Source organism: Anthonomus grandis, chromosome 1, assembly GCF_022605725.1.
Source record: "Anthonomus grandis grandis chromosome 1, icAntGran1.3, whole genome shotgun sequence".
NCBI classification, from domain to species: Eukaryota; Metazoa; Arthropoda; class Insecta; order Coleoptera; family Curculionidae; genus Anthonomus; species Anthonomus grandis.
Genome location: NC_065546.1, coordinates 50,111,334 through 50,138,437, shown reverse-complemented (window position 1 = coordinate 50,138,437; position 27,104 = coordinate 50,111,334). Strand labels below are relative to the sequence as shown.

The following is a 27,104-nucleotide window of genomic DNA, read 5'->3' as shown; positions in this document are numbered from 1 at the left end:
GTAAAATTGTCGGCACTGGTCAGTGTCAAATCCACACTGGGCAACTGAGGCTCATACACAGTACCGTAAATCTATTAATGTTTGGGCTTGTATCGTGGAAAATAAAGTAATAGGGTTATACTTTTTTAACGATTTAACAGTCAAAAAAAAAATAAATTTGAAAAGAAAATTTGAATTTATTTTTAGGGCTTTCCGCTTCTTTTTTTTTAAATTTTGTTCGAGTGCATAAGCAATAATAAAATTGCACAAATCTCTTTAACACAGTCTACCAGTTTTTTACATTGCATAAAAAACATATTTACAAGTAACAAAGCTATACACCCAAAAATATGTTTTTATTATGGGATACACTCAACAGTGTAGCAAACCAAAAAAAAGACGATTTGTTTAAAAACTAGATTTTATTGTTATATATTTCTGCAAATATTTACATACTAATCAATAACTTCTTTCAGAAGGTGGCCTTTAAATTATTGATAATAATATTGAAGACAATCCAGCAATTATTTATCACTAAACTGAAAAAAGTAAATTACCATTTACACCAAAACTCAGATTTTTCTCCCCTCAATAAACAATCTGACAAGAATCGATAAAATAAAATAATTAACTACAAACTATAACTGTCGCTAGATATTTAACAAAATAGCGAATATTCATTTTTTAATTTAAGTCGTTTATTAAATAGTAAACCTTTACTTATAGACATCCTCACCTAAAGTTACATCTTCACCTGAACAAGTCAATAAATAAAACAATTGTGTACAATATACTTAAGTCTCCAAAGACGCGACAGGTTGAAATTAAAATTGACCAAATCACTTGCAGTTTATACTTATGAGATACTTCGGCGTTCTCTCCTGTCTCCAGCAGCTCCGTGGTCTCCCAATCGTTGGTGGCCAGGTATTTTATCGAAGAACGGATGTTTTAGGGCTTCTTTTAGCGTTATACGTTCCGAAGGGTCATAGTCGAGCATTTTGAAGATAAGATCGAACAGATAGTTATGATCGGGATCGTCGGCTTGTTTATACCGCTGAAAGATAAATATAAAAGAAAAGTGATAATTTAAGAATAGTAAATGAGGCTAGCGACGCAATAAAAACATCTTCTACTTAGGTACGTAGGACAAATCAATCAGGAAAATATTAGTAAGCTAATCGCAGAGTAACTAAATTTTAGTGTAAGAAAATTGTTTACTTTATTTAGTTCGTATATTTTGCGTTTATAAATGTTTGTCTTGGAATCAACTTGATAATGTTGAGCTTGAGATATAGTTTACATTTCTAATCGATATATTTTGTGTTTTTTACTACCGAAACGTACATTCAAATTAGGTTTTCTTATTTAGTTAGTTAGGATAGGAGTTAGGTAGGATGTTGAAAAGAAGAAACGAGCTCATAGGTCGACAGATAAAACCTCAGCTCCTGGGTATATAAAGTAATCCATTATACCTCAAAAGAAAAACCGGGACGATTTTTATAGAGCACTTAAAGAAAATGGTTGAATTAATTCTATTATCTTAATGAAAAAGATTGTAGATCACAAGGTTACATGGATAACTTAATTGAGTAATAAAGAATATTCCTTACGTTAGGTGGGTCGAGAATATATGAAAAACAGATTTAATTTCCATAAGAACCAATATTGTGTTTCTCCACTTGTATGATTGTAAAATTTGAAAACAAATATTTATTTCGTAGTAGTTATTAGTTAAACTAATATTTATCTGCACCACCAATGTTTGTTAAATTCATACCAAAGAAAAAATAATAAAACATCCTTAGGCAACCATTTCGTTATATTATGACGACGTTTCGACATCTATGAGGTCATCCTCAGGACACTAAATGTAACAGATATTTAAAATATTAAAAATGCAATATGGGAACATATCAGTTGTAACTGAACAGAATTTAAAATTGTAAAGTCCTTATTGTATATACAGGGTGTTTCATAATTAGTGGGATAAACTTATAGAGGGCCTCAAAATAAGCAAGTTTGCGCCATAAACCTCTATCGGAAAATGATTAGATTTTGAGATACAGGGTGATAAAATTTTAAGAAAAAATCTTATTTTTAGCATTAACAATGGCAAAAATTCACTTTCTGGTACCGAATTCCATATTAAAAGCAAGTATATTTTTTTTTCCTTATAATAAATACCGTAAATATTATCAAACGGTTGAAACTAAAAATTTAAATTTTAGCGAGAGGTAAATTACGAACGAATTGAAAACGGTACGGTGTAGAAAACAAAGCCAGGAGACGAAATGTTATTAATTGAGGATTTAAAAAATATGTTTTATTTGAAGGAAAAACTTTGTAAAACTAATAAAAATGTATATATGTGCAATTCATAAGTAAATTTAAATTGCTTACCAATAGAGGCTTGCAGTTATCTCTGACATAACGACCAGCAGAACTCTTCTCATCCCAATCCAGTCTGCCCTTGTAAAAGTATTTAGTCTTTGTTTTCCGTGCCATCCTGTGAAAAATAGCAAACATAACATAGATATTAACGAAAAATCTGGAAAATTATTTATAAACCTATAATGCGATCGTTAATCACTTTCACAAGTTCATTACTTTACTCACCTCTGAGGAATTTCGCCCAATATTCGCTGCATCATGGCCAAATGCTCACGATTATCGTGGGTTTGAAATAGCGTAATTCCGAGGTACAGCTCGAATAGAATGCAGCCGATTGACCATACATCGCATGGTTGAGACCAACCCAATTCTGAAAAAGAGAAATAATTTTTGGTTAAAATTTTGCAAATGCCATCAAAATTGATATTTATGCAGCCAAAAAAGAATTTTTTGTCCGTTTGAATATGCGGCCTACATTTTTAAATTACAAAAATAATTTGGAAGTCTAGAATTATGGGGCATTAACTTTATGCCCCGTAACACCTACACTTTCGCCAACATGTCATAACTTTTTACATTATACTCTCGGTTTTTTTAAAAACGGTATCTATAAAATGTATTATTTTGTTTATAAATCTTAGTTTTGGCAGCAAAATTAAAAATAAAGCTTGATTAAAATATTGAAGCTTATTTTACCCCTTTATAATTCGCCAATTTGCTCTTTTATCAGAAAGTATCCCAAATAGATAAAGTATAAGTCACATCATAATATATACACATGGATATATTATATCTGAAGCAAAGGAAAAACCGGTTGAGCTTATTAGTGTTTAGGAATGTAAACAACATAGTTTGAAGAAACAAATTCCATAGATTTTTATTGCTTGCACTTTTTCTCAATATTTTTTTTTATCAAATTCCAATAATTTTGTTTGACTGCTAGGTGGCCAAAATTGGATTGACAAACAACATATTTATTCAGTCTCTGACTTTTATGCGTTGGTTTCTGTTGATTTGACTTTCCTTACTATTAGTTTTGAAAAATATTCACAATGCCACGTGGTATAACTATAACTTGGAAAGGGGTTAAACAGGCGGAAAAATCTCCGTGGAAGTGTTTTTACTCAAAAAAATACTGGCCGACCAAAGAAGACCAGTAGTCGTGTTGACAAATTAATTTTGAAAAAAGCAAAACTTGACCCATTCACAACTTCAAAAGAAATCAAGCTGCATTTGGAAGAAGAAGGCGTGGTTTCACTTAGTTGTCCTACCATTAGAAGGAGACTTCAATATAGTGATTTAAAAACAAGACGCCCTGCAAAGAAACCACTGCTAAGTTTAAAAAACGTACGGGCGCGATTGAGCTTTGCTCGAGAACATAGTCACTGGACAGTCTCCGAATGGAAAAAGGTTATTTTTAGAGATGAATCAAAGTTAAATTTGATTAATTCGGATGCCAAAAGATATGTTCGGCGTCCTGTGAACCAAAGGTATGATCCCAAATATACGGTGTCCACAGTCAAGCATGGAGGTGGTTCCGTGATGGTGTGGAGGTGTTTTTCGGGCTATGGGATGGGTCCACTACACTTGATAGAAGGCACGATGGATCGTTTCATGTATAAAGACATACTGCAGGATGTTATGGTACCTTACGCTGATGAAGTTATGCCACTCAACCACTACTTTCAACATGATAACGATCCGAAACACGGATCCAAGGTCGTTAAGCGATGGTTGACCCAAGAAAAAATTAATGTTATTAATTGTTAAAAATTAACGGCGAGTTGGTTTTGTTCATATCTAAAGGGTCGTCGTCAGAGAGTGTGTGTGGGGTCGGAGTATTCTGAATATCAATCTGTTGCTTGGGGAGTACCTCAGGGGTCGGTACTGGGACCAATACTTTTACTCCTATATATTAATGACCTCATCCGACTTAATATCCAGGAAAAATTCACGCTCTTTGCTGACGACACCATCGTTCTCTGGCATGGGTATGATACCGACTCTTTGAGAATAGCCATGTTTGCTGATCTTCAACTTATATATGAGTGGTTCAGGGCAAATTTACTATCATTAAATCCAGAGAAGACCAAACTAATTTGTTTTACAAATAACCGTAGTCTTGATAATATTCTTATTGCTAACTGCCCTGTCCCGCCTTATTCTAACAATAAGTTTTTGGGTCTGGTGATTGACAAGGAGCTGAAGTTTGAGGACCATATACGGAGTCTCAGCAATAGGGTTTCTGCGGGTTGTTTTGCTGTTAGGGTGGCCTGTCGGGAGCTTGGCATGGGGATTGGGAGAGCCGTGTACTTTTCCCTGATTGAGTCCCATCTCAGGTATGGTGTCTGCTTTTGGGGTAGTGCAAGCAACTATCTTCTACAGATGTTGTTTGTTCTACAGAAACGTGTGCGTTATATATGCGGGATATCACCTAGGGAATCATGCCGACCATATTTTATCAGGGAGGGCATTCTTACAATCTACTGCCTATACATACAGGAGGTGGCATGCCTTATTTTCTCCCATAAATACAGGTTTGTCCTACAGAATCCACGACATGTCACCCGCCAGCGGAATAATTTGCGGCTTCCTATTCCAACATCTGCCTTGGTAAAGAGATCAATTGTTTATGAAGGTATAAAAATCTTTAACCACCTACCAGAGGACATTAGAGGGGCAAAATCTCTCATCAAATTTAAGTTTCTCTTGAGGAGATTTCTGAGTGGTCGAGCTTATTACTCTGTGGCTGAATATTTCAACGACAATCAGATTTTAATTAATTAAGGGAGACCTAGCTCTTTTCCTAACCTGTTTGTTTTAAATGTTTTTCTTTTTTTTTTTATCCCTAAATGTTGAACTGTACTTAGTTAAGAAAAGTTAGATATAGTTGATTTTATTGATTCAAGAAAAGAAAAAAAAGGAAGAACAAAAAAAGGAAGGAAAGGGGGGAGAAAAAAAAAAGAAAAAAGAAATGTAAATTTTAACTGTTTAACTTTGATTCGTCATTGTAACTTGTATTTTTAAATATAATTTTAACCCTGTAACTCTGTCTCTTTAGGATTAGGTGAAGCTTTGTTTATAACAATATTTTGTTCAAACAATAAAGCATATTTGAATTTGAATTAAGTCACCGGACCTAAATCGGATCGAGAACATTTGGGATTACATTGATCGTCACATCCGATGAAAAAATTTCAAAAATAAACAAGAACTTTTTGAAGCTTTGAAGGCATGCTGGATATCCATTGACACGTCCTATATTGACAATTTAATTAGGTCAATGCCCAAAAGGTTGGTGGAAGTGAGAAGAAATAGAGGCTATGCAACGCATTATTGAATAAAACCCTTTAAATTTTCTATACTTATTTTTATTTTAGTAAGCTTTGAATTTAATTTTGGCCACTTGAAAATTGTTTAGTTTTTTAATTTTATTTTTAAACAAAATTGGGTATTACGAATAAATAGTTTAAATATAATTAAACATTACAAATAGGCTCCGTTGTTTTTTAATCAGGTACTGTCCCACCTAATTTATGATTTCCTAATACGTGATATAAACAAATTTGAAAAATAAGTAGTTGTCAATCTACTTTTGGCCACCAGTGTATATTCACAGATATTGACGGTAAAGTTAATATGAATTATATGGAAAATTTCAACGAATTCATGTATTATATACGCTATACTTTCTACTAAGAAAAACAGATTTTTAAAAAAAGTATATTGATAATATTTATTAACATTTATTAACAAAATTAAAACATAACAATCAAACATATATGAAAACACAACATGAAAACAATAACTAACAAGATCACAACTGATTCAAACATAATTATTAAATACACATTCTATTTAACTGACAAAAGTGAGCATTACTCAAAAATTTGTTATCTTCATAGTTTTCAAATAGTATGGTGTCAACAAAACTTCATTTAGGAATAACCATTTAGAAGATTTTGAGGCATAACTTTTTGCAAATGTTTTTTTATGAGAAATTAGCAATTTTCCAAACTGTTCAATGAGGTTTAATCTAACATTTATTTAAATAAATTACACTAAATTATCGTTTCAGTGTAAAATTTTTCACCTTCTGTAATCTTTGAAGTTAAACTATACAACAAATTAGGTCGTCTAAATCTAACGAAAACGGAAAATCAACCCGTATTTTTTTTTCCTTTAACAAAGCTTCCCAATAGTCCTTTTAGCATTAGTAACTAAGTTTAGATGTTTTATCAGCAATTAGCATTATATGAATTATTTTCACTATTAGGATAATATTCTGATCCAGTATTAGAATAAGGATCCCTATGATAATGCCTTTTTTCCAATTTCATTCAAAAGCCAAATGAAGTACTGCCTGCTATTGACATTACCGTGCAGCTTCGGGGTAGGTGTTTTATCCACTGAAAGTGTGCTTCTGACCCCTCATGTATTACATGAGGTCAACATGCAGAAATTAAAAATCCATTAAAAAATACCATGTGCAATTTAAAAAAATGGTGACTTGTGTGTATAAAATTCATTTCCTGCATAAACTCCATAATATTTCCAAAAATGGGAATTTATATGCATAATATAAATGCGGTTTAACAGCATAAAGCAACTCACCTAAAATGACTTCAGGTGCCCGATAATGCCGCGTCGAAACAATAGTGCTGTGATGTTCGTGATCAAAAGTTGCGCTGCCGAAGTCGATCAACTTTACGTCGGTTCTTTTTACTCTCTTGACATCTCTTCTCTAAAAAACAAATATATACATTTTATTATGTTAAAAAATCATATATTGATTAATATGACTTTTCGGCGTATCGAAATAAATGGAGGCGATATGATAAAAAAAAGTATAAATAAGTATAAATATGTATAAATAAAATATTTCTTATTCAAATTATTAAAGACGTTTTTGTCATACAGCATGGCAAAGTTCAATTTTTTTTTCTCGTACCTTAGGCTTTCCCTCATATGTTCTGTGATTGTTCCAAAATTGGTATATAAAGTCTTTGTTAAAATCTCTAAGTAAAGTATCAAAATTGTCGATCGCAGTAGACAGGGGTTACATTTTCTTCGAACTACAATTTTATCTTTTAAAAATTTTAGCATGAAGTTTGAACTCTGTTCCTTCAATAAGCTTTGTGGTCTCTTGCGCTTTTATCTGTCACCGTTATCGATTTTTTAGCAAAAATAGTGATCGATTGACAAAATGGATGAAAATTAAGTGTAGGCGAAATAGATCAGAGTAAAAAGATGTGTTAATTTGTATGCGTTGAATTATATTTTAGATCAACCATGTTATTAACAATCAGATAAAAATAATGAAAATTAGAAATAATTTAGAATAAAATTATTAATTAGTTAATTAATTAAACGTATGTAAAATAAAATAATAAAAACGGTTAAAAATGTCCACTTCTTGCTAAAATCCACGAATGAAATATTCACCTTGGGGACTAACGGACTAATTTTAGGATTTATTGCGAATCATGTCGTATGAAACTATTATTGTTTCTTAAATCCTCTTCTGTTTGAACTGGGGTCTAATTCATTAAAAAATTTGGCGGTCTAGGAAGGCATAGCTAAAAATTTGAGTAATTCTCACTCCTATTGAACAAGACAAGAAATTATCCTCTTCTAGTTATCCGTTTAGCCTTTCTGGATTCAAAAACGGTCCTATCAAATAATCTACTCACACATTTACGTAAAACTCTTCCTTGAAATTAGGTTCAGGTATTTTATGCAAAAAAATTGTCGATGGCCTTCCTTAAGAAATTTGCTTCGTCATTAAATAAAATCGTGTTTTCAATTACCCGATTTTAGGCGAACATTTAAAGAAACCATTGGCAAACATTTAAATGTAGTGGACAATCTCATGAAGGAAGAGCTTCAACCGTTTGGATATGGTAAGGAAACGGTAAGTTGTCTATTAACAGTTGTCAGTGGATCAGGCAATATACATAAATGAAACGTATCTTTGCATATTCTTGATTTGTGAAACAATTTGACGAAAAGAAAAAGGTATATGCTTCAGAGTATCTACAAGAACTTAAGAATTTCTAATAAAGCCACTCCATTTTATGTTAATCTCACTCATGAAATACCTTTTTGTAAAATATTTCCAGCTTTCATGAAGGACACGCCTTTAATCCTAGGACCAACATATTATCCGGTGTATTCACGATGTAAGGAACAAATTCATTTAAAATTTAGGTCTTTTTTTTCTTTTATTTTTCGGACACGTCGATTGGCATTGTCACTTCCGCGTTTTTTGCAATAAAAATTTTCTATACATAGTACCTGAAGTAGAAACTACGAGACATTTTACAATTCTACGATATATTCTTAATACTTTTTGTACAGCATACCACATTCTTAGTCAGCGGTTTGAGAAATGACATTATAGACTAATGAAATATACAACATTACAAAATTATACAATATTTATTGCAAACTGATGTTCAATTTATTGTGCATCTACTTCAATGGATTTTTGAAATCATATACGTATATAACTTCTAATTGCATATTTTCAATCACTTGCGGGTCGGTAAGTCTCATTTCTTGTCGAATTCGTTGCTTTAAATCATCAACGTTATTTGGTCTACTCACATAAACTTTGGACTTCAAATAGCCCTATAAGAAAAAATCAAATGAGATTATATCCGGTGAAATTAATGGCCATTCAATCAGTCCTCTTTGTCCAATTGATCTTGCATCGCCAATTGCAAAAAACATGCAAGTAACAATGCTAATCGGCATGTCCGAAAAATAAAAGCAAAAAAACATCTGAATTTTTAATGAATATGGATACATTTGCTAACGCTTAATTTCTACTTAAGCTATTAGTTATTTTAGACAGTGATACTGTATTATTCGTTATTCTTATTCTATTAACTTTTTTTTCAATAAAGCACTCCACCGAAACAAGTGCAAAAAACTCCTATTATAAGGAACATTAACTAATATTATTTCATGGAGTGTCTTGGATATCTATTAACATAGAACAGATTTCTCAGCTCAAAATGCCATTTCTTAGAGAATAATGCGTAAATTTAGTTGTTGCAAGTAAAAAGAATACATTCCTAACTAATATATATATTGGCACTTACTTTTTTAGAATTATACACTAGGTCAAAGTCCGAATCAACAAACAGTATATTTTCTGGCTTGAGATCTGTGTGCGTCAATTTGTTGTCGTGTAAAAATTTGACGGAATAGCACAACTGGTAACCGATGTGCCTGACTTGTTCTAATGGGTACGGCTGATAGTTGTTGTCTTTCTGTTATAAAAACATATTTTGTAAATAGTGTATGTATATAAATTCGTTAATATGTACCAAAAAATCGAAAACGCTAAGGCCTAGCATCTCAAACGCGATACACATATGTCCATGGTAGTCGAACCAGTCTAACATTTTTACACATAAACTAAAATAAAAATAATTTGTAAATTTAATATAAAATCACATAAGACTTAGATCTACTTACTGCATACTATCTGGATCCTTGTCGGATAATTTTTCTAACACGTTGATTTCTAACTTAGCCGCTTCCCTATACTTTTCTACGTTTTTAATAATTTTAAGCGCCATGGAATGGTCCCTAAAAATAAATACATGTTTAATCACTAGTTGAGCAAACATTTGTAAACAGTAGTGTTTTGTGTATTAAGTGTTTTTCTCAAGCAAAGTGGTTAAAATCAATATTTTTTAAATCAGTAACATATTCTCATTATTTATTTTAACCACCTAAAAGTCAGTCCATTTATTTTATGCTTACAGTTTTTTTTTAATATTTTTGGATCGATATCTTTTGATCAACTGGAAACATCATATTGGCAAAAACCTGTGTTTAGAATTCCGTCGCATTATTCATTTTAAATCGTTTATACATTAACATTAATCGGGGTTTTCTTCCATTAAGGCATTAAATCTCCCACGATATTTGATATACGATATGAAAAAAATATAGATTTTTGACGAAGAACGTCATTGCAAGAACTGCAAAAAATGTTTGGTATTGGTATTGAAGTATGTTCAGGTGTGCCTCATTGTTGTTGTGTCTTTTTTTACTTGTTTAGAAGAGATTTGTAGTAATGTAATTGTTTTTCAAAAGCATCTTGTTTTTGCTGGGGACTTGAAAGTAAAGCGTATGTGTACATCTTTCACTTTACTGTTTCAAATTACTTTATTGTTCTTTGGTTCATTCCTTGCTTAAGTATAAAACGCCTGCGAATATGGAAGATGCTCATATTGAACACATTGAGGCTGTACAGAGAAGATTCGTAATTTTTACATCGACGATAATGCTCAGTGTCTAGTATAATATTCCTAATCTTGAAGTCAGACGGCATCATTCTGATGCTTTAACATTTTATAATGACTGGTTTATATCATTGTCCTACTATCTTGGAAGCAATTCCTTTTAACATGTGTCAAAGAAAGGGGACTCCCTGTTATGTTTACCCTATAATTCAGCCAACTATGGTTTTTTTCTCCACTCACTCGTATTATTTTTATATTATTATATTAACTAGTATTTTGTATTATCTAATATTATTTTTGTAAATGGGCTCTGTCGTATATTAAACAAATAAATAAACAGACTCATTGCTTTAAGCTCAGTGTCTTGTGTAATAGACTTTGCCACTAGCAAAATTTGGTTTTTTGAGTGTGATGTAATGAATAAGATTTTCAATAATGTCCCTTGGGTTCTAATCAAAGACCTGATTTAGTTGTACTGAATATTGAATTCTGAATAAAATATATCCTCATTTTATTCAGAATTCATTTAATCTCTTCATGATCAGTGTTCTATCTTTAGTATCTAATGAATTATTTTCAGTAGTCCACGACACTTGGTTTCCAGCCACTTTATAATTATGATTCTCGTTCTAGGAAGAAGTTCATATCAAAAAAATGAAACCACTTAAGTTAGTGGCAGAAAAGTTATAAAAGCTGCCATCCTTGCTCTACAAACAATTCCATAATTAATAGTCATATAATTATGAAAATATTTTATATATTAGAGTTATATTAGCTGGTTTCCTTTCTTTAATAAAAATCTAAATTTTTGGCCAAAATGTCAAAATTTTACGAGTAGTTTATAATCATTCCAATTCCAGTAGACAATGACTTGCAGCAACGGCTGGCTCATAATGCCTTCTTGCTGGTATGCTCTATTAAACCTAATTTAATTCAATCTTTAATCATGTACTATTGACAAAAACAAAAATACAAAGTCCAGGAGACTGTGAAATTTTTTGGTCAAAAAACTTAAATCTTCTAAATCCTGTGTGCTAATAAACTATTAATTATTGTTATTCTTGATGGCCACTCAGCATTTATGCAGGTTTTTCTTAATTACAAGAACAGACTTAGTGGGTATAATCTTCCGTGTTTATCAGTGGGTCTCAGATTAACTTGCCAACTTCTTATTCTTTCACAATAAATTGCATATTGTGCTTAACAGTAGTTTTAATTTTCAATAATAGGATATAATTTCTATATATTTGTGATTTATACTAAACGTTTATAACTCTATCATTAGACATCTTCAGATCAGTTCAATGCAGTTAATAGAATACTTTTATGTTTAGTCTATTGAAACTATATTGAAACTAGCTTTTTGTAGTAATAATAGGGTAGCTAAAACATGACTTTCTACAATAATTCTCTAATGTCACTTCCCAAATTTATTGGAATTTATTGGACAATGAAATGATCTAAGAGTTGCAACCATGAATTAACAGAAAAATAATAACCAGTTTGGCCACGAAACCAAAAACCTCCAAATCTTCGTTATCAAAATAAATCAACAATTTGGCACACTTGGCAACATATATAGCATTATATATGATGCCTAACAGTAGTTTTTACAACACTGGATTTTGTTTGGTAATAAAGGATTGATTCACACTTAACATTTCCACCTCTATAATTTTAATATGGGATATTTACGACTTCTAAATTGAAAAATAAATAAATAATGTTATAAATAGGCACACTTAACCTTCTACTGGCATACGTATTTTCTTTGGCCAGCCACTGGGTCCAAAGAAAAATGTATATAATATTTCATTAGATTAGCTAGCTGATAAATGATGCATACTCACATTTCCAAGTCTTTTACTTTGACTACCTTGCCAAAAGTTCCCTCGCCAAGGGTGCCGAGGACCTTGTCTGAAAAACAACATGAGAAATAATTATTTGATTTATTGGCAGATGTTAGGCAACAATGGCCGCTATATTAATTTATAAAATTAATAATTTTATTTTCATTTAAATCCTGAAAAAAGTGATGTGATAAGACTTTTAGTGAGACGTTAAATTATACTCAGTTGTTTTTAGTGTCCAATTTAAGTGGACTTGAAAATTCTTATATAATTATGTTTGTATGACGTATCATAAATATAAATTATGAGAAATTACTGAAAATAACTAGGAGCGGCCATTGTATCCCAACAAACGAATTTCGTAATTGCATGCAATATTATTAAACTTAAAACTAAAATATCTACTTTATTCTGTTAATATTAATTTGCTTAACCTCAATAATTTCTAATTGACAGAATTACGAATCGACCCGTAAACAATAATTGTTTAGGGCGTTGCGTTTGTCCATAAATTCTAAAAAGTTGAGTTTCTCAAAATTTTTGACCTAACACTAAACTTGTTTTTCTTTAAATTAAGCTTATACTTTTCAGGAAACTCGGAATATTACGGAATAAAATTTAATTGCCAGAAATAATACTATTAATTAAGATTACATGTAGTTCCTTGATACAGGGTGTTTAATCACTTTCCGAACGAAATGAGAACAAAGACTTCCCATTGGAAATATTATTGACAGGGTTAATATGTCATAAAAAAAAGTCCCAAATTCGAGTCCTGGTAATCTCAGAAAAGTTAGGAGTTCGGTTAAATTAGGGAATACTTGCGTAATCTGAGTCCAATTAAAAGTCAATATTTAAATTTATAAAAAAACCCTGATATTTCCGGAAATATTCATGAAAAAAAATACGGTTTTTTAGCAGTGTATTTGTAAGATTTACTTAAAGTAAAATCCAAAAGTTCTTTTAAAATACTATTAACTTAATATTACTTTTTACGTTTGGTAGTTGTTGGTGCCAATCATTTACCTGTATTTTTTACTTTATTATGTTTTAATATTCTAAATGAAGTTTTGAGACAAAATATGTAGCATAAACATGCAATAATTTAGATCGAAAAATTTCCAAAGGTGTTATATTTTGTATTATAAGATAGGAAAGATACAAGGTAAAAAAAGCTTGGTAGGCCTCGAGTCTAGGGACATCTTGTATAAATAAAACTGAAACTTTATTGGCGAAACACTTGAGTACAGTACCAGATTTTTAGACTGTTTCACCTTGAACACAATCAATATTAGAGGACCAGCTGAAATTAAAAGTACATAGAGACACTTAGTTTCGGTTTAAAAATTTATAATGTAAAATTGATAATAGATGAAATTTTTTAAAAATAATGTCTGGTATAATTTTACATAGTTGCAGCTGTTAACCCAGATATCTACTCTAAATACGAAACAATTAGCTTAAGTCATAATAGTCTCAGCTTAGGGAAATATATTTAATTGCCCAGCCACGTAAATAAAAAATTTACTTATCAAAAAAAATTATTCCGCAATTTTTTAACGCATTGCATGAAAAAAGGTAGCGCAAAACCGTTTTTAAGAAAATATTTTTTTGATTAATATCGCTGAAGGTTTTTAATAAACTAATTAAATGTCAATTAAAGAATAAGTAGTTAAACCCATACTAAATCTACACTATTTAAAAATTTTTATGCTCAATTTTCTGCATTAAACTTCTATAAGAAGTCGCCCTCCTCATTAATTTATATTATTTAGAGTTTGGAAAAAATTTAGATCTAAATAAGAGACTTTTACAAGTTTCTATGCATTTTAACATTAAGGGTAGTTTTGAAATTGGGTCTTTTGACCTGTTTTGGGATATCATCTATATCGACGATATAAATACCTGCGATCATCACATACTTATAATTACTATTTGATGACATTAAGATAATATTTTACTTATATTAAGAAAAATTTAAATCGAATAATCCTAATCATAACTTGTAGAAATACAATAATAATATTATTATTCTTTCGAATCCTAGTAATCCAAAACATATTTAAATTACGTAGAGATAGGGGCCCTGCGAACATCTTGTTTAGACATTAAAATGTGGAAAAAAAAGTTTGACGGCAAATTAACAGAAATTAAATAAAATGTATATAAATACAGGTTTAGATCTCTATGTGTATTATGCCTTTGATCGAGAATATTTTCAGTTTATTGTAGGAGTTCTAACTAATTTCTACATCGTGAAAAAAAAATGAAATATTTATAATTGTTACTTATACATACGTGACAATTAGCAATATACAGCGTTCCTTAAATGTCCACTATTGCTATCTCGGAAAGTATACGAGAGTAGCATAACAGATAAAAAAGCCAAAAATGTATATTTCCAAAACTGACATGGCTTATCAACATTTTTTTTTTAAATACAGATCTGAATTTTTGGTTTTTATATTTCTTTTAAAATGAGTATAATATAAATGTCTCCCAACTTTTCAATATAAAAATATCAGACCTTCTTTTTTATTGTTTTTGACAGCATTTTATATACAATATTTGTTTAAATAATTTTTTTAATTAAAATAAGTTGATCAGTTTTTATAAATTTCATTCTTATCTTACTTTAATATATAATGAGAAAAAAAAGGTATATTTCAGTTATTAGAAAAGTCAGGTCTGAACTAAGGAAGTAATCATTCGTGAAGAGGGTTATTACTGTGGAAACGTCGGGAAACATTTGAACACTATACATCAATTTGGAAATGAACAAACAACAAAGATGACATAGCACTGTAAAAGGATTTAGAATGAGCCTCGACAGCGGCAACATTTTTCTAATTTAGCCACCCTCGTATTTTCTATAGCTTTCTAGATAGCAATAGCGGCTATTTAGGATCCTCCGTATTTATGATGCACAAAAATAAATAGCAGATTTTATGGGTGAAAATATGAAACAAATTGCATTTTATGTATAAGAGGCAAAGTTCTTTGTCCTTTTGAAGAAGTGCCAAATAATAGCGTTTTAATAAAATTTCCTTTAACAGTTTTGATGTAAGTCGTGCAGGGCCTCAAATGCCATAGATAAAATAATCTTTTTTGCAGTTTCATCTACTAATGAAATTTCTTAAGGCGATTCTCCTGTTATTTGAAACTTTAGAGACATTTATGTATCCGGCAGATTCGTTAATAGACAAAAAAAGGTCTGCTGATGACCAAAGATGTTAAAAAATCTAAGATTTAAAAAAAGCACCTAGCCCCACCTAACATACATGTATCAAATAATTTCTATAAGAGACAAATAGATAAAAAATGTATTTAAATTTGTTCATGGGTTCAGCTACAACATATGTTCACAAGTTTATTTTCACTCAAGTGTTCCGTCTTTATTAAACACGAATGAATTACGTTTTATATCAATATTGTATAAGGTGAGTCGTCGAGTGCGCGGAATAGCTTATTCCCAAACATATTTGTCAGTAATAGGTGCTCTTAGACAATTTTATGTTCTTGAACGTCCTGTATTTAAAGACTTTTTTGAACGCATAATTCCGCACCTTTATTGTTATATATTTATAGGCAAAAGACTAGTTTCGCTATTTGAAAGTACTCAAAGATAGGACTGATCTACCACAAACAATACCCCCAATTCAGATTCCGGTTCTTAACCACTAGCTAGTATAAATAATTGAACATTTTTTAATTGAAAATAATAGTGCTGTGTTCCTGGCAATTAATACTTTACCCATAAACAAACGCCGAGTTTCTAGAGAGGCATAAAATGTATTATATCAAGCGGTATTCACACACATCGATCTTGTAGGATGTCCCCTGATCGGTAAATAAGGTGGCCTTCTTCATCATCTTCCACTGAGGGTGCCCTCGAACCCTGCTTAGTTCGTCCCGGTCACATAGACGGCGTCGATGGTCGTTGTGGTCATCATCATCATAGTTATCATCATGGTTATCAAAGGTCAATCATTGTGGTAGTAGGTAGGTAGGTAGGCGTGTACCAGCATCGACGGATGGCATTGGAATAGGTCATGGTCATGGTCAGCGATATGGCAACAGCGCACGCAAGGTCGAATGTGGCCCGACAAGCAAAGATAAAGAGACAAACGGATTGCCAAGTCAGCAATCATAACGAACTTTTCAAAATTGCACACAATTTAAAGTACACAAAAAAAAAATTACGGTAAAAAAGCGTTAGTGGCATCAGAAATATCAATGATCATGCTTTATTTAGTTACGGAATACTTTTGGCCAATCTAAAAGTATGAAAAACTTTTAAGGCAACAAGTGGCCAATCTCTATAAACTAATTCAAGAAAAAATCATAATAATAACAATGCTATTCTCGTTGGCGATTAATTTGAATGAGGGAATACTTATTACCTTCCAAACGTTTTTGTATCAGTATATATTTATAATGACTCCCGTAATAAAGGCGCGTAGGTTTGTTCTAAAAATAAAGGTAAACACAGTAAACTTGAAAATACCAAGCTTTATTACGAGCACACATCGTCCATTTTATTAGTTAATTTTGTTGGAACATCCTTACTACTTTCTTGCCATTTCTATTTTTCTGCTTGTGAGAATTAGAGAGTGAGTATTCTAGATTTCGAAGCATAAATACCATTACACTGCCGAAAAAAACATTTATTTCCCATTAACTCTATATTGATAAATATGTTTATTAGTTTTTTTTGACTTACTATGGAGTATAAGTTAATATATTAAGTTGATGACAGAAAACTTCTCTTCAATATGTAAAGGACAAGTATTACTGATTTACATTAAGAATACCATTGCTGCACATAAAAATAAAAACAAAAAAATTGGAACCCAAAAACTTTTACTAGATAAGAATTATGGTAAACCTTTAAAATATCATGTTACAAATTTAATTGATAAAAAGGTTGTTCTCTAGTGGTCACCACGATCATCATACACTGGAAGAAATAACTATCATTTTTTAAAAATTGTATGAGATATTTTTGGTTAATTATCCACTACACAAACCTCAAAATAAAAATATTAAACGAATGACTTTCAATTTACGGTACTAAAGGGCCTCAGTATTTAGCTGTTATGGGCAGTTATTGCTAGGGTTCATATATATGAGTAGAGTAGACATGAGTAGACATGTCTATATGAGATATGAGTAGACATAGAGTTCATAAATTGAATATACAAATATAAATGAGGTTAAATTGGAAAAGTTCATACATTAAAAAGGAAAATTACTCTAATTTCTTGTTGGCTTTTACATTGGAGAGAATTTTCTAAGTTTCAGATAGAACCCTACATTTTTTAAAGAAAGAAAACATCCGCTGTACAATGATAAAAGTATGATACTATCTGGACCTGAAAAATTAGCAAAATCCTAAAAAGAAGACTACTTGGTTAGAAAGAAATGTATGGACGTAAACAGAAATCTGCCGAAATTGAATAAGTCGAACCTCTTTAGACCGCAATAGATTGACGGATTAAGACGAAGGATCTATGTCGAACAAGAAATTTTTTTGCCAGGAAATTGGGAAAACAATGAAAACTGGAGGGCCGGATATATAACAAAAAGTATAGTATCAAACTCTATATATTGCGTATGATTATCGAAGTAATCATACGCAATATATTCTAATTCATTCAAATATTCTATTCCATTCAATTATCTACATTCACACGAGTGCGTATGAATTGAGAAAGGCTTAAATGTCACGCCCTTAAATTCAACACAACAAAGTGCACTATGTTATATGATGATCGATGAAACCGATAGTCAAATTGAACGAATTCAGGCTTCCAATTGCTTGACCAGCGTATCCAGATCTGGTGATCTTTCATTGACTACCGGCTCTTTGCAGACTTCAAAAGAATTCTCCAGAGAAAGAAATTTGTGTTCAATAAATAACTAATTTTGAAATCAAAAATGAATTTTTCTACAGAAAAAATATTGGACTGTTTTGAAGGTGATTATTTATGTTGATGACTAATCATCTGGTTGAAGAATTTTTGCCGAACACACTGGCTTTTTATTCTTAAGACTGATCTGAAAAGAAATAGAACATTTTCATTCATAGATGCTTTTAATTACCATTTAATTAAAAAACATCACATTTCAAATAATTACTTCAAGTCACTTCTGTAATAATGAATGGTGCTTTGTTAATTAAAACTACTGTGTGATCTAACAACTTCCTATTTTTTACAGAATTTTTGAGCTGGTTGGGTTATGGTAGAAGGCAATACTGACTCAATAAAATGAAAAACAGATGTTGTTAGTTTTACCATCAGTAATTCCACCAACAAGTATATCGAAAAGTGAATTTGCAGTAAGCCTAGTTCATGGACACATTAATTTTTACCCTATTTACCTAGGTCTTAATCCCGAAACTTCTCTGTGAAGGTGAAATGAAAAAAAGTTATGCTTACTCAAATTTTCTCTTTCTAGAAACAACAATAATTTTCTCAATTCAGTTTTCAACAAGACAACTAATGACAAAAACGATCGTAAATTTTCCAACAGATTTAACATTTTTAAAGAACCTACTTTCTAAAAATTATAAGACGCCTCACTCATCTCCGGAGGTATTTACACGACATTCAAATGCTCACGGACGAGCATATTTAATAGTGGCACAATGTCAGGTCGAAAAGCGGAATTTCCCGACTATTCCTGTTGCAATAAACTAAAAATATTTCAGGTTAATGCGAGAGAGATGTGACAGAGACAATGCGATCGAGCTGACATGCAATGCTGTTTTACATTAGAAAACAGATGGTTAATATTAGAAGTTGAAAAATTCTCCAAGAAAAACACGACGAAAATTTAATGGGCGTTTAAATTAATGTGATAGCATAATGCTATCCAAATCTAAATTAGGAGTGCGTTTTGAAGGTACTAGGATTTGAATATTTGTATTTTTATATGCTTATAGAAGTTGATCATAGACTACGATAGTATAATGCTCTTCTTAAGATCAAGATTTCTAGGGATAGGAAAAATATCGCTACATTATTAAGAATTTCCATTCAAATTAACGATGTGATTCTTGACTCATGCCACAGCTGAGATCCATGAGATTTTTATTGTTTTATAAACTGTTAATGAAAGAGCGAAAATAAAGCGGAGTAATACAGGGAGGACCGCTACGTTCCACATAAAAATAGCACAAAACTAACGCAAAGGCTGGCACATAGTCAACATTTGGATGTTTTATATTTGAATAGCCAATAATTTTTGCACTTGGTCGAAGTATCATCACTTCATTATTATTTATACTAATTACATTGCTCTTTATCTGGTTTAACTGAATGCAGGGAGCTTCTGATTATTTTTGCTAACGTAAAATATCTTACTTAGTTATAGTTAGTTTTTACGGAAAAATTAAAAGAGAACAAAACTGCTTATGCGGGTATCTCCAAGTTTAGTTTTTGTTTTACTCACGTTTTAATGGAGACAAAAAGTTCATAATATCTATGATTTTGTAGTAAGTATAATAGAAAAATTTCGTTCATTCTTAAATATCAATTAAGTATAAATATATGTCTATATAATAAATTACGTATTATACATGGTGTCACATCAATGTTATCAATTTTTTTATCTTAAATAATTAATCTCTTTTTGAGGTTTATACAAAACCATTAGAATTAATGCATTTTCTAAATACATGAAATAGATTTAAAAAACGTTTTGCCTAAAAGCAAGTATTCTAAAAAAACGATCAATTTTAATATAATTATTTAACATTTTCACATAAAATTCATAACTAGGTTCTTTTATTCAGTTCTTAATGCCAAAACCATTACATAGAAAATCCTTGTTTATTCAATATATTTTAATAAACGAATTTGAAGTATTCAAATACATAGTATATATGTATTTGAATACTTCAAATTCGATAACTTATTTAAGAAACCAGATAAATTCCATAAACAAAGCTATGAGAAAATAATAAAAATTGTTAATTATAATATTGAAAATAATACTTCTAATTAACATTAAAAAAAAACAATATTATAGTTCTTCTGTCGACCACCAAAAAGTTCTTCATAAAAACTTTTTAATTTGTGTTCATCAGGTAAGTAGTTTTTAAATTTTCTGATATTAACCAATTTTTATTCTTAATAGGGATTTTTACATTAGGTTTTTATTAGAAGAAAACTTCATCAACTTGGACCCGTTAAAAGGAATTTTCTCACTTTTTACAGGATTTAAACCAAGTTCTTTTAGAATATCTGGGCCATCAAGACTTATAATCTTGAATGATATTGTTATCTATGAGATGCAGAGTAAACTTGTATTATTGTTGTGTCTATACAAAGTGTTCAATATATTGCTTATATTTACTCATGTTTTTTTTTAAGTTATCTCTTTACTACTGCCTTAAGACCATTAGTTAGGGATAACTGAATGGCCACATATTGGGATATCCTGAATTACTGTCTTAAACCTTTCTATTTCAGTTAATGAAGCCACAACATTCTCATATTCTGTTGTTGTTGTCTGCTCCCGGACATGTAGGTATTTGACTTCTCCTCAAATACATTTTTCTATATAATTTGCAATAAATAAACACACTTCATTAGGACTTTTTTTCTATCTTAGCTTCGTAATAAATGTAAAAACATGCTTTATCTGTTTTAACATCATGTAGGCCAAAAACCGAAACTGTAAATTCATGGAGATAAAAAGTTTTTTGAACCAGAACCGAGGATAAAAATATCGAATAATAGTATCGCTATATTGAGATCATCTTCATGATATGCTTTTAAGCATTAATTTTTAAATGGAACTTCTTAGTACGTGAGATGAACAGCCTTTCCAGCTATTGCTATTAAACTCTTTGGATGTTGTCACGTGTCAATTTTGATTTAGTTATTTTGATTGTTAATTATTTTAATTCTTGATAAGTTGATATGTCTTGATAAGATATTAAGTATTAATTTTAGTGTAGGTGTTTGTTGACTGTAACCTAATTTACTTTGTATTCTATTTCATTTATCGCACTGTTATATTCCGTTGGTTTTTCAACAGTTTACCTCGAGTCATTGTGATGCGGATTTATTTTGACATTTCCGTATGTAAGACATGACAGCAGTCATCTTTGACAGTGTTTGACATTGGCAGTTCTTTGACCGCGTGGCAGGACCTACTTTTCTTGCCGGTGGTTAAGTGCCTTGACATTTTCGTAACCCGATTTTGGGGATTTTTGGAGGCTTACCACATTTCCACAGGGCTTTTATTTTGTTACTTCTTTTCTATCTTTATTGCTCTGTGGATAACCGCCTTGTGAGATTTATTAGGCACCTATACCAGAGAAAGTGTCAGGAGTCCCTTGAGCCACTGCTGCCAAAGACCGGTGCAGACTACTACACAAAAAACCCTGTAACTTTTTCGTAGCTTGTCTTGATTATTACTAAATCACGATAAGTTTACAGCAGTCATATCGGATATAAAGCTGATTTCATTACTTATAAAGCAAGTGATACATCTAGCTATAAAGAAACGATTTATCGTCAAATGTAAAAAAATTCAAACGGTGGATTTATCGCATTTCTCAATTAAGTAATTCAATTGCTTAGGGTATAGGTTGAAGTCAGCATATTTTATTTTACGAAATCACAAAAATCTATAAAATACCGTTTCTGGACTAATATTTTAGCATATTAAACGGCAAACGTGCTTAAGTCATATTCATTTTTAAGATAAATAATTTAAAAACCTTTTTTATTCTAATGTCAGTCGCAGATATTCCCTAGTATTAGCCTATGAGAAAAAGGTCAAGTGTTATTTTAATTGTATCGACCTACTTTACATGTCACAAGTGCCGTTTTTATATCTGGTTGCGCTAATTACTTATAATTAGTACAAGAAGACAGGTTAGTTTTCATACAACAGCGTGACAAGTTCAATCAATTAAAGATAGATAAGTCAATTAAACGAAAAAACTTTGGAAGCAAAACTTTTGGAATAAAAATTCAGCAATTATTAGTATAGGACAAGTTTATTATAAAACAAGATATACAAGGTGATTCAAAATTGAGTGCAAAGATTTCAAAGACGTATTTAGCAGCCAAAAATAAGTTTTTTTTTTTAAAAAACGTATGCCCTAACTTGTTTCGTTTTCTCGATACAGAGTGTAAAAGTTTTTGTATGTATCTGTTACTTGAGCTAAGTTAAATTTTGAAAAAAAAAATAAATGAATCTCAATAATCATGATGCGAATTTATTATTATTTGTTTTAATAGGGTCAGGCACAGATTTTAATTTTTTCCTGGAAACAAAGCTATGATACGAGTAAGACTCAAGAGGCACAAAAGTTAAATGATTGACCGCTTAATCTAAAAAAAGATATTAAATTGTCAAAAAAGCGGTGGCGTACCATAATTTTACCTATAAGTATCAAGTAGGTAGCCCCCTGAAACGCCACTGGAATTAATAAATTTATTTTATTCCCACCAAAGGAGGGCTTATATGACGCCAAATAAGCCTACCAAATTTTATTTAAATCGGCTGAAAGGATTTTGAATAATTGATAAAAAACCGATTTTATTAAAAACTTTTACACTCTGTACCTCGAAAACGAAGCAAGTTAGGACATGCGTTTATATGAACAAAAATTTTTAATTTTTGGCTGGTAAATACGCCCTTGAAAACTTTGCACTTAATTTTTAATCACCCTGAATAGGGTTTGCTATATTCGATTGTGATCTGGGAAACCGTAAAAGATTTAACGTCGTTTGATAAGGTAAATTTTGAAAAAATGCTTAGGTTGATGATTATTAAAGTCCATTTAAAAATTTCCCAGAAATTTAAAATAAAAACAAAAAATTTGAAAAATCTTTCTTACTTCTTCTAATCTTTTAAAAAAATGTTTTCCTATGTATTTCAATCCATAGAATAACATAAATAACGTTTCCATTGCTACTTTAATCGCCCTACATGATGGTGATTTAAAACTCATGATATAACATTTCATCTGTTAGTGTTTTTGGAAAAAATTGGCTTAGAAGTTAATTTTTCTATGCGATTTATCCTATAAATTGATTGGAGATAATTTCTTATTTATTCCAGGCTTTTGGAGTAATTTTTTTCATTTTGCCAGGCAGTTTTTTAAGGATTCGAAATAATTTCTTAATGCCTCTCAGGCTGTTAAAAATAAACTAAATAAAATTATTTACCAAAATTTAGATAAATTGAGAGATTAATTTTATGTACAAAACTTACTTAACTACTAAAACTTACTAAAATTTAAACAACCTTAAATTGCCGCAAACGAACGTACGAGCTTACGCGGTAAAAGTGAACATCCTGTCATTAAAAAACTCATAAATCGTGCACAAATAATCTGCTTCTGCATAAAACCATCATCAACTTTTTTTTTCTTCTCGATGCTGCATTAAATATTACAGATCGATTAAAATAGTTTAGATTAAATTTAAATAGTTCATATAATTACCGTCTCAATGATGTATAGAGAAACATTATGAGGGTAAACATTTTTAACCAATTTTTTTGGAGGTTTTATGAAAACTATATTTGTTGGATATTATTACAAGCTTTACAAAAATCCTAATATCTAAAAAAAACTGTCTTGTAATTTGAGTGTCACACCAAAGGTTCCAACCATAGTGTCAACACTATCAAGTGTTTTTGCTTCTTACATAGTGAAAGTCTTTTTTTTCCTGTGAGTTGTAAAGTTAACCAGATTTCGCGTTTGTTTGTAGTCATTCTAGATAGTTAAGTTTTAAGTTTGGTTGTATTTAGCTAATTTTGTTGTATTTTGACTTTTATAGTATCAGTTGGCCAAGGAGCATACGGTTTATTTGACCGATACGGTGCGTGAATGTCTAAATCAGAATGAATGGTTTCATTTAAAAAGTTAATCTTGCCGTCAACATTGTCAATACCGTAAATATTTTGCCATGGGATAAATTTCAAATCTTGATTTGTATTTAAATTTTTGAGATCACGTGAGTTTTTAAAAATTATACGGGGTTATTATACGAAAAAAAACCCTAAATATAAAAGTTGTAAAGTTTACTTTAAACCGCCAGGAAATATTCTAACATGTAATACAGGGGTATCGCAAAGTTAATAAAAAATACAAAGTTTGTAGTTTTTAAATGGACACCTTGTATATTTTCATATTACATGAACAATCTTTTCCTTCTGATTTAAAAAATATATAATATGTTAATATTTGGTTTACCTTGTTTTAAATATTTACAATTTTTAGAAAAAAAAATCTTAATTGCTTTGAAACGTTTTTTTCTTTAATTCACAAATTTTGTATAAGACCGCCAGTATTTTCGATAAAATTTTTATAATCTTTGTATAATTTCAACAAATCATTGAAAATAATCTCAGGATATTCCTCATTTAACTAGCCTTTCTTGATAAACTCAATTTTTTAGAAATCCCCATAAAAAACTGGCTAATAGAGTCAGATCAGGGCTATTTCATGGCCAGTTAATGGAACACTCATTAAAGCGATTATTTAAACAAAATCCTACCGGCATAAAGTTATGAGGCGCTGCGCCACCTTGATCCCATAAAATAATGCTACATTCTTTAAGAAAAATTTTATATAACAAACCTTAATTTTCTAAAATTTGGAAATGTCTAGCTCTTGTCAAGGATCCTTGAAATATAATGAGTCCAGTTATTGAGTTTCTAAGGATACCACACCATACTTTTAATGACATCCTGCCGTGGTATTTTATTTCGATATAATTACCAGATATAATTTTCTGGCGACATCCCTGCTGTGGTAAACACACACGGTTTCGTCCCTCCACAACATCCAATTAAATATATCGTTATCTCAGTTTTTCATATCTAACATATCACTGCAATAAGCTAGTCTTCTTATCTCGTGGTTATTCATTATTTACACAAATTTTATTATTATTAATAAAATTTGTAGTTCTTCATCCCAGTTAGCTAAAACTGTGCGTCTTTTGTCTGTAGAATTTTGCGGTTTCTCATACTCCATTCAGTGTAATTAAAGGTGTACCTAGCTGGAATTCTCATTTCGAGATGAATGTGGTGATACCTTTTATTCTTCTATATAACCCAGATGTTCAAAAGATAAAAAATATTAACAGTGACAGCCTGACAAATCACTTTATTTACTTTAGAAAGGAATTTATTACTAAATTAGAATTTTAGTTGAAAAAAAACAGATAAATCAAACGGTAATATATCACATATTTTTGAAATCAGAAGAAAAAGGTATTTCATTTAAAAAATACAAACTTTGTATTTCTTATTAACTATAATACACCTACAGTGTGTCCCAGGATGAGCGAATTTATAGGTGAAAATGACAAAAAATGTTATAGTTGAAATTTGACGGTTTGGCATCCAGCTCTGCTTGATTAAAAAATAAAATTTTGCATATTTTTTTTTTAATTTATTCGATGTTGCTACCTCCATTATCGAAACATTTTTCAATATCTTTCCTAAACATTTTAAAAGAATTCCTAATTTCTTCAATGGAAATTGAATTACAAGCATCACTAATTCTTTGTTTTAGTAATTCCCTGTAATTTAGTAATGGCTCGGAATAAACAATTTGCTTGAGCCTATAGGGCCGGCTCACTCAATAGGAATCAGAAATGGTTAAATCAGGTTACCTTGGCGGCCACTCAATTGGACCGCGTCTTCCAATCCATTGATTCGGAAAAGTTCTATTCAACCATTCTGCTACTCGAATAGTGGAGTGCGCTGGACAGCCGTCGTGTTGAAAATAAAGATTTATGCTTTGATCAACTGGTAAAGGTTCTAAGTATTCTTCAAAAACTCTTTCCAAAATTTGAAGAAACGTATTAAGAGATCCTTCAATAAAGTATGGTCCAACAATACCTAAATGGTAAGATATGGCGCACCATACGTTGACTTTTTGAAAATATTGCCTCTTGCCATGGATTACAAAGTTTGGCGTTTCATTGGACCAAAACCGACAATTTTGGGATGAAATTATACCATTTGTCGTGAAAGTAGATTCGCCCGAGAATATTATTTTTTTATGAAAATCCCTGTTCTCTAAAATTTTATCGCCTAACCAAGCAGAAAATAATAAACCGCGCGCTTTATCCCCCTCTTCTAAAGTATGCAAGTAGCTTGGTTTGAATGCTTTAATATTGTTGGCATGATAAATTCTTTGTAATTCAGATTTGCTTATGTTCAGCACCGCCGCCCTAGCTCTCAATAACGTCCAAGGGTTCTCAGCAATTGACTCCAAAGCAAGGATTGTAGCAGCATCGTTGTCATCGTATCTCTTTTTCTGCTTTTTTTTTAATCTTAACACTACCCGTGACCTTAAAAAGTTTAATTAGTCGTCTCGCAGGAGATATTGTTACTTCGACTTGCGGATATTTTTCACGCAAAAGATTCAAAACGTACTTTAACGACATACTATTTCCACTACCATACAATTGCACAATGAAAATTTTCTGCTCCAAATTTAACATTTTTCTGTAAACTTTTAACTTTTATAAACTTTATTATAAGATAATGACATAAGTACGTTTTTTGGACATAACTTTGACAATAACAATGTTATAACAGTTAAAGTGGCGTTAATTTAATATTTACA

At 30.8% G+C, this 27,104-nt stretch overlaps 1 protein-coding gene across 4 annotated transcripts in view; it reads right to left on the bottom strand.

Moving 5' to 3' along the window:
- Positions 1-655: 655 nt before the first annotated feature.
- The window catches only part of LOC126742153 (serine/threonine-protein kinase Doa), a 59,952-nt gene continuing 33,503 nt past the window's right edge, over positions 656-27,104 (bottom strand). For all 4 annotated transcript variants that reach the window (XM_050448736.1, XM_050448741.1, XM_050448748.1 and 1 more), the window contains exons 3-11: positions 16,304-16,382; positions 12,485-12,551; positions 9,859-9,972; positions 9,708-9,798; positions 9,480-9,650; positions 6,985-7,114; positions 2,596-2,740; positions 2,380-2,485; positions 656-1,033 (exon numbers count right to left, since the gene is read on the bottom strand). In XM_050448736.1, coding sequence (XP_050304693.1) covers positions 836-1,033; positions 2,380-2,485; positions 2,596-2,740; positions 6,985-7,114; positions 9,480-9,650; positions 9,708-9,798; positions 9,859-9,972; positions 12,485-12,551; positions 16,304-16,382 — 1,101 coding nt within the window. In that variant the 3' untranslated portion in view covers positions 656-835. The remainder of the gene's footprint in view (positions 1,034-2,379; positions 2,486-2,595; positions 2,741-6,984; positions 7,115-9,479; positions 9,651-9,707; positions 9,799-9,858; positions 9,973-12,484; positions 12,552-16,303; positions 16,383-27,104) is intronic.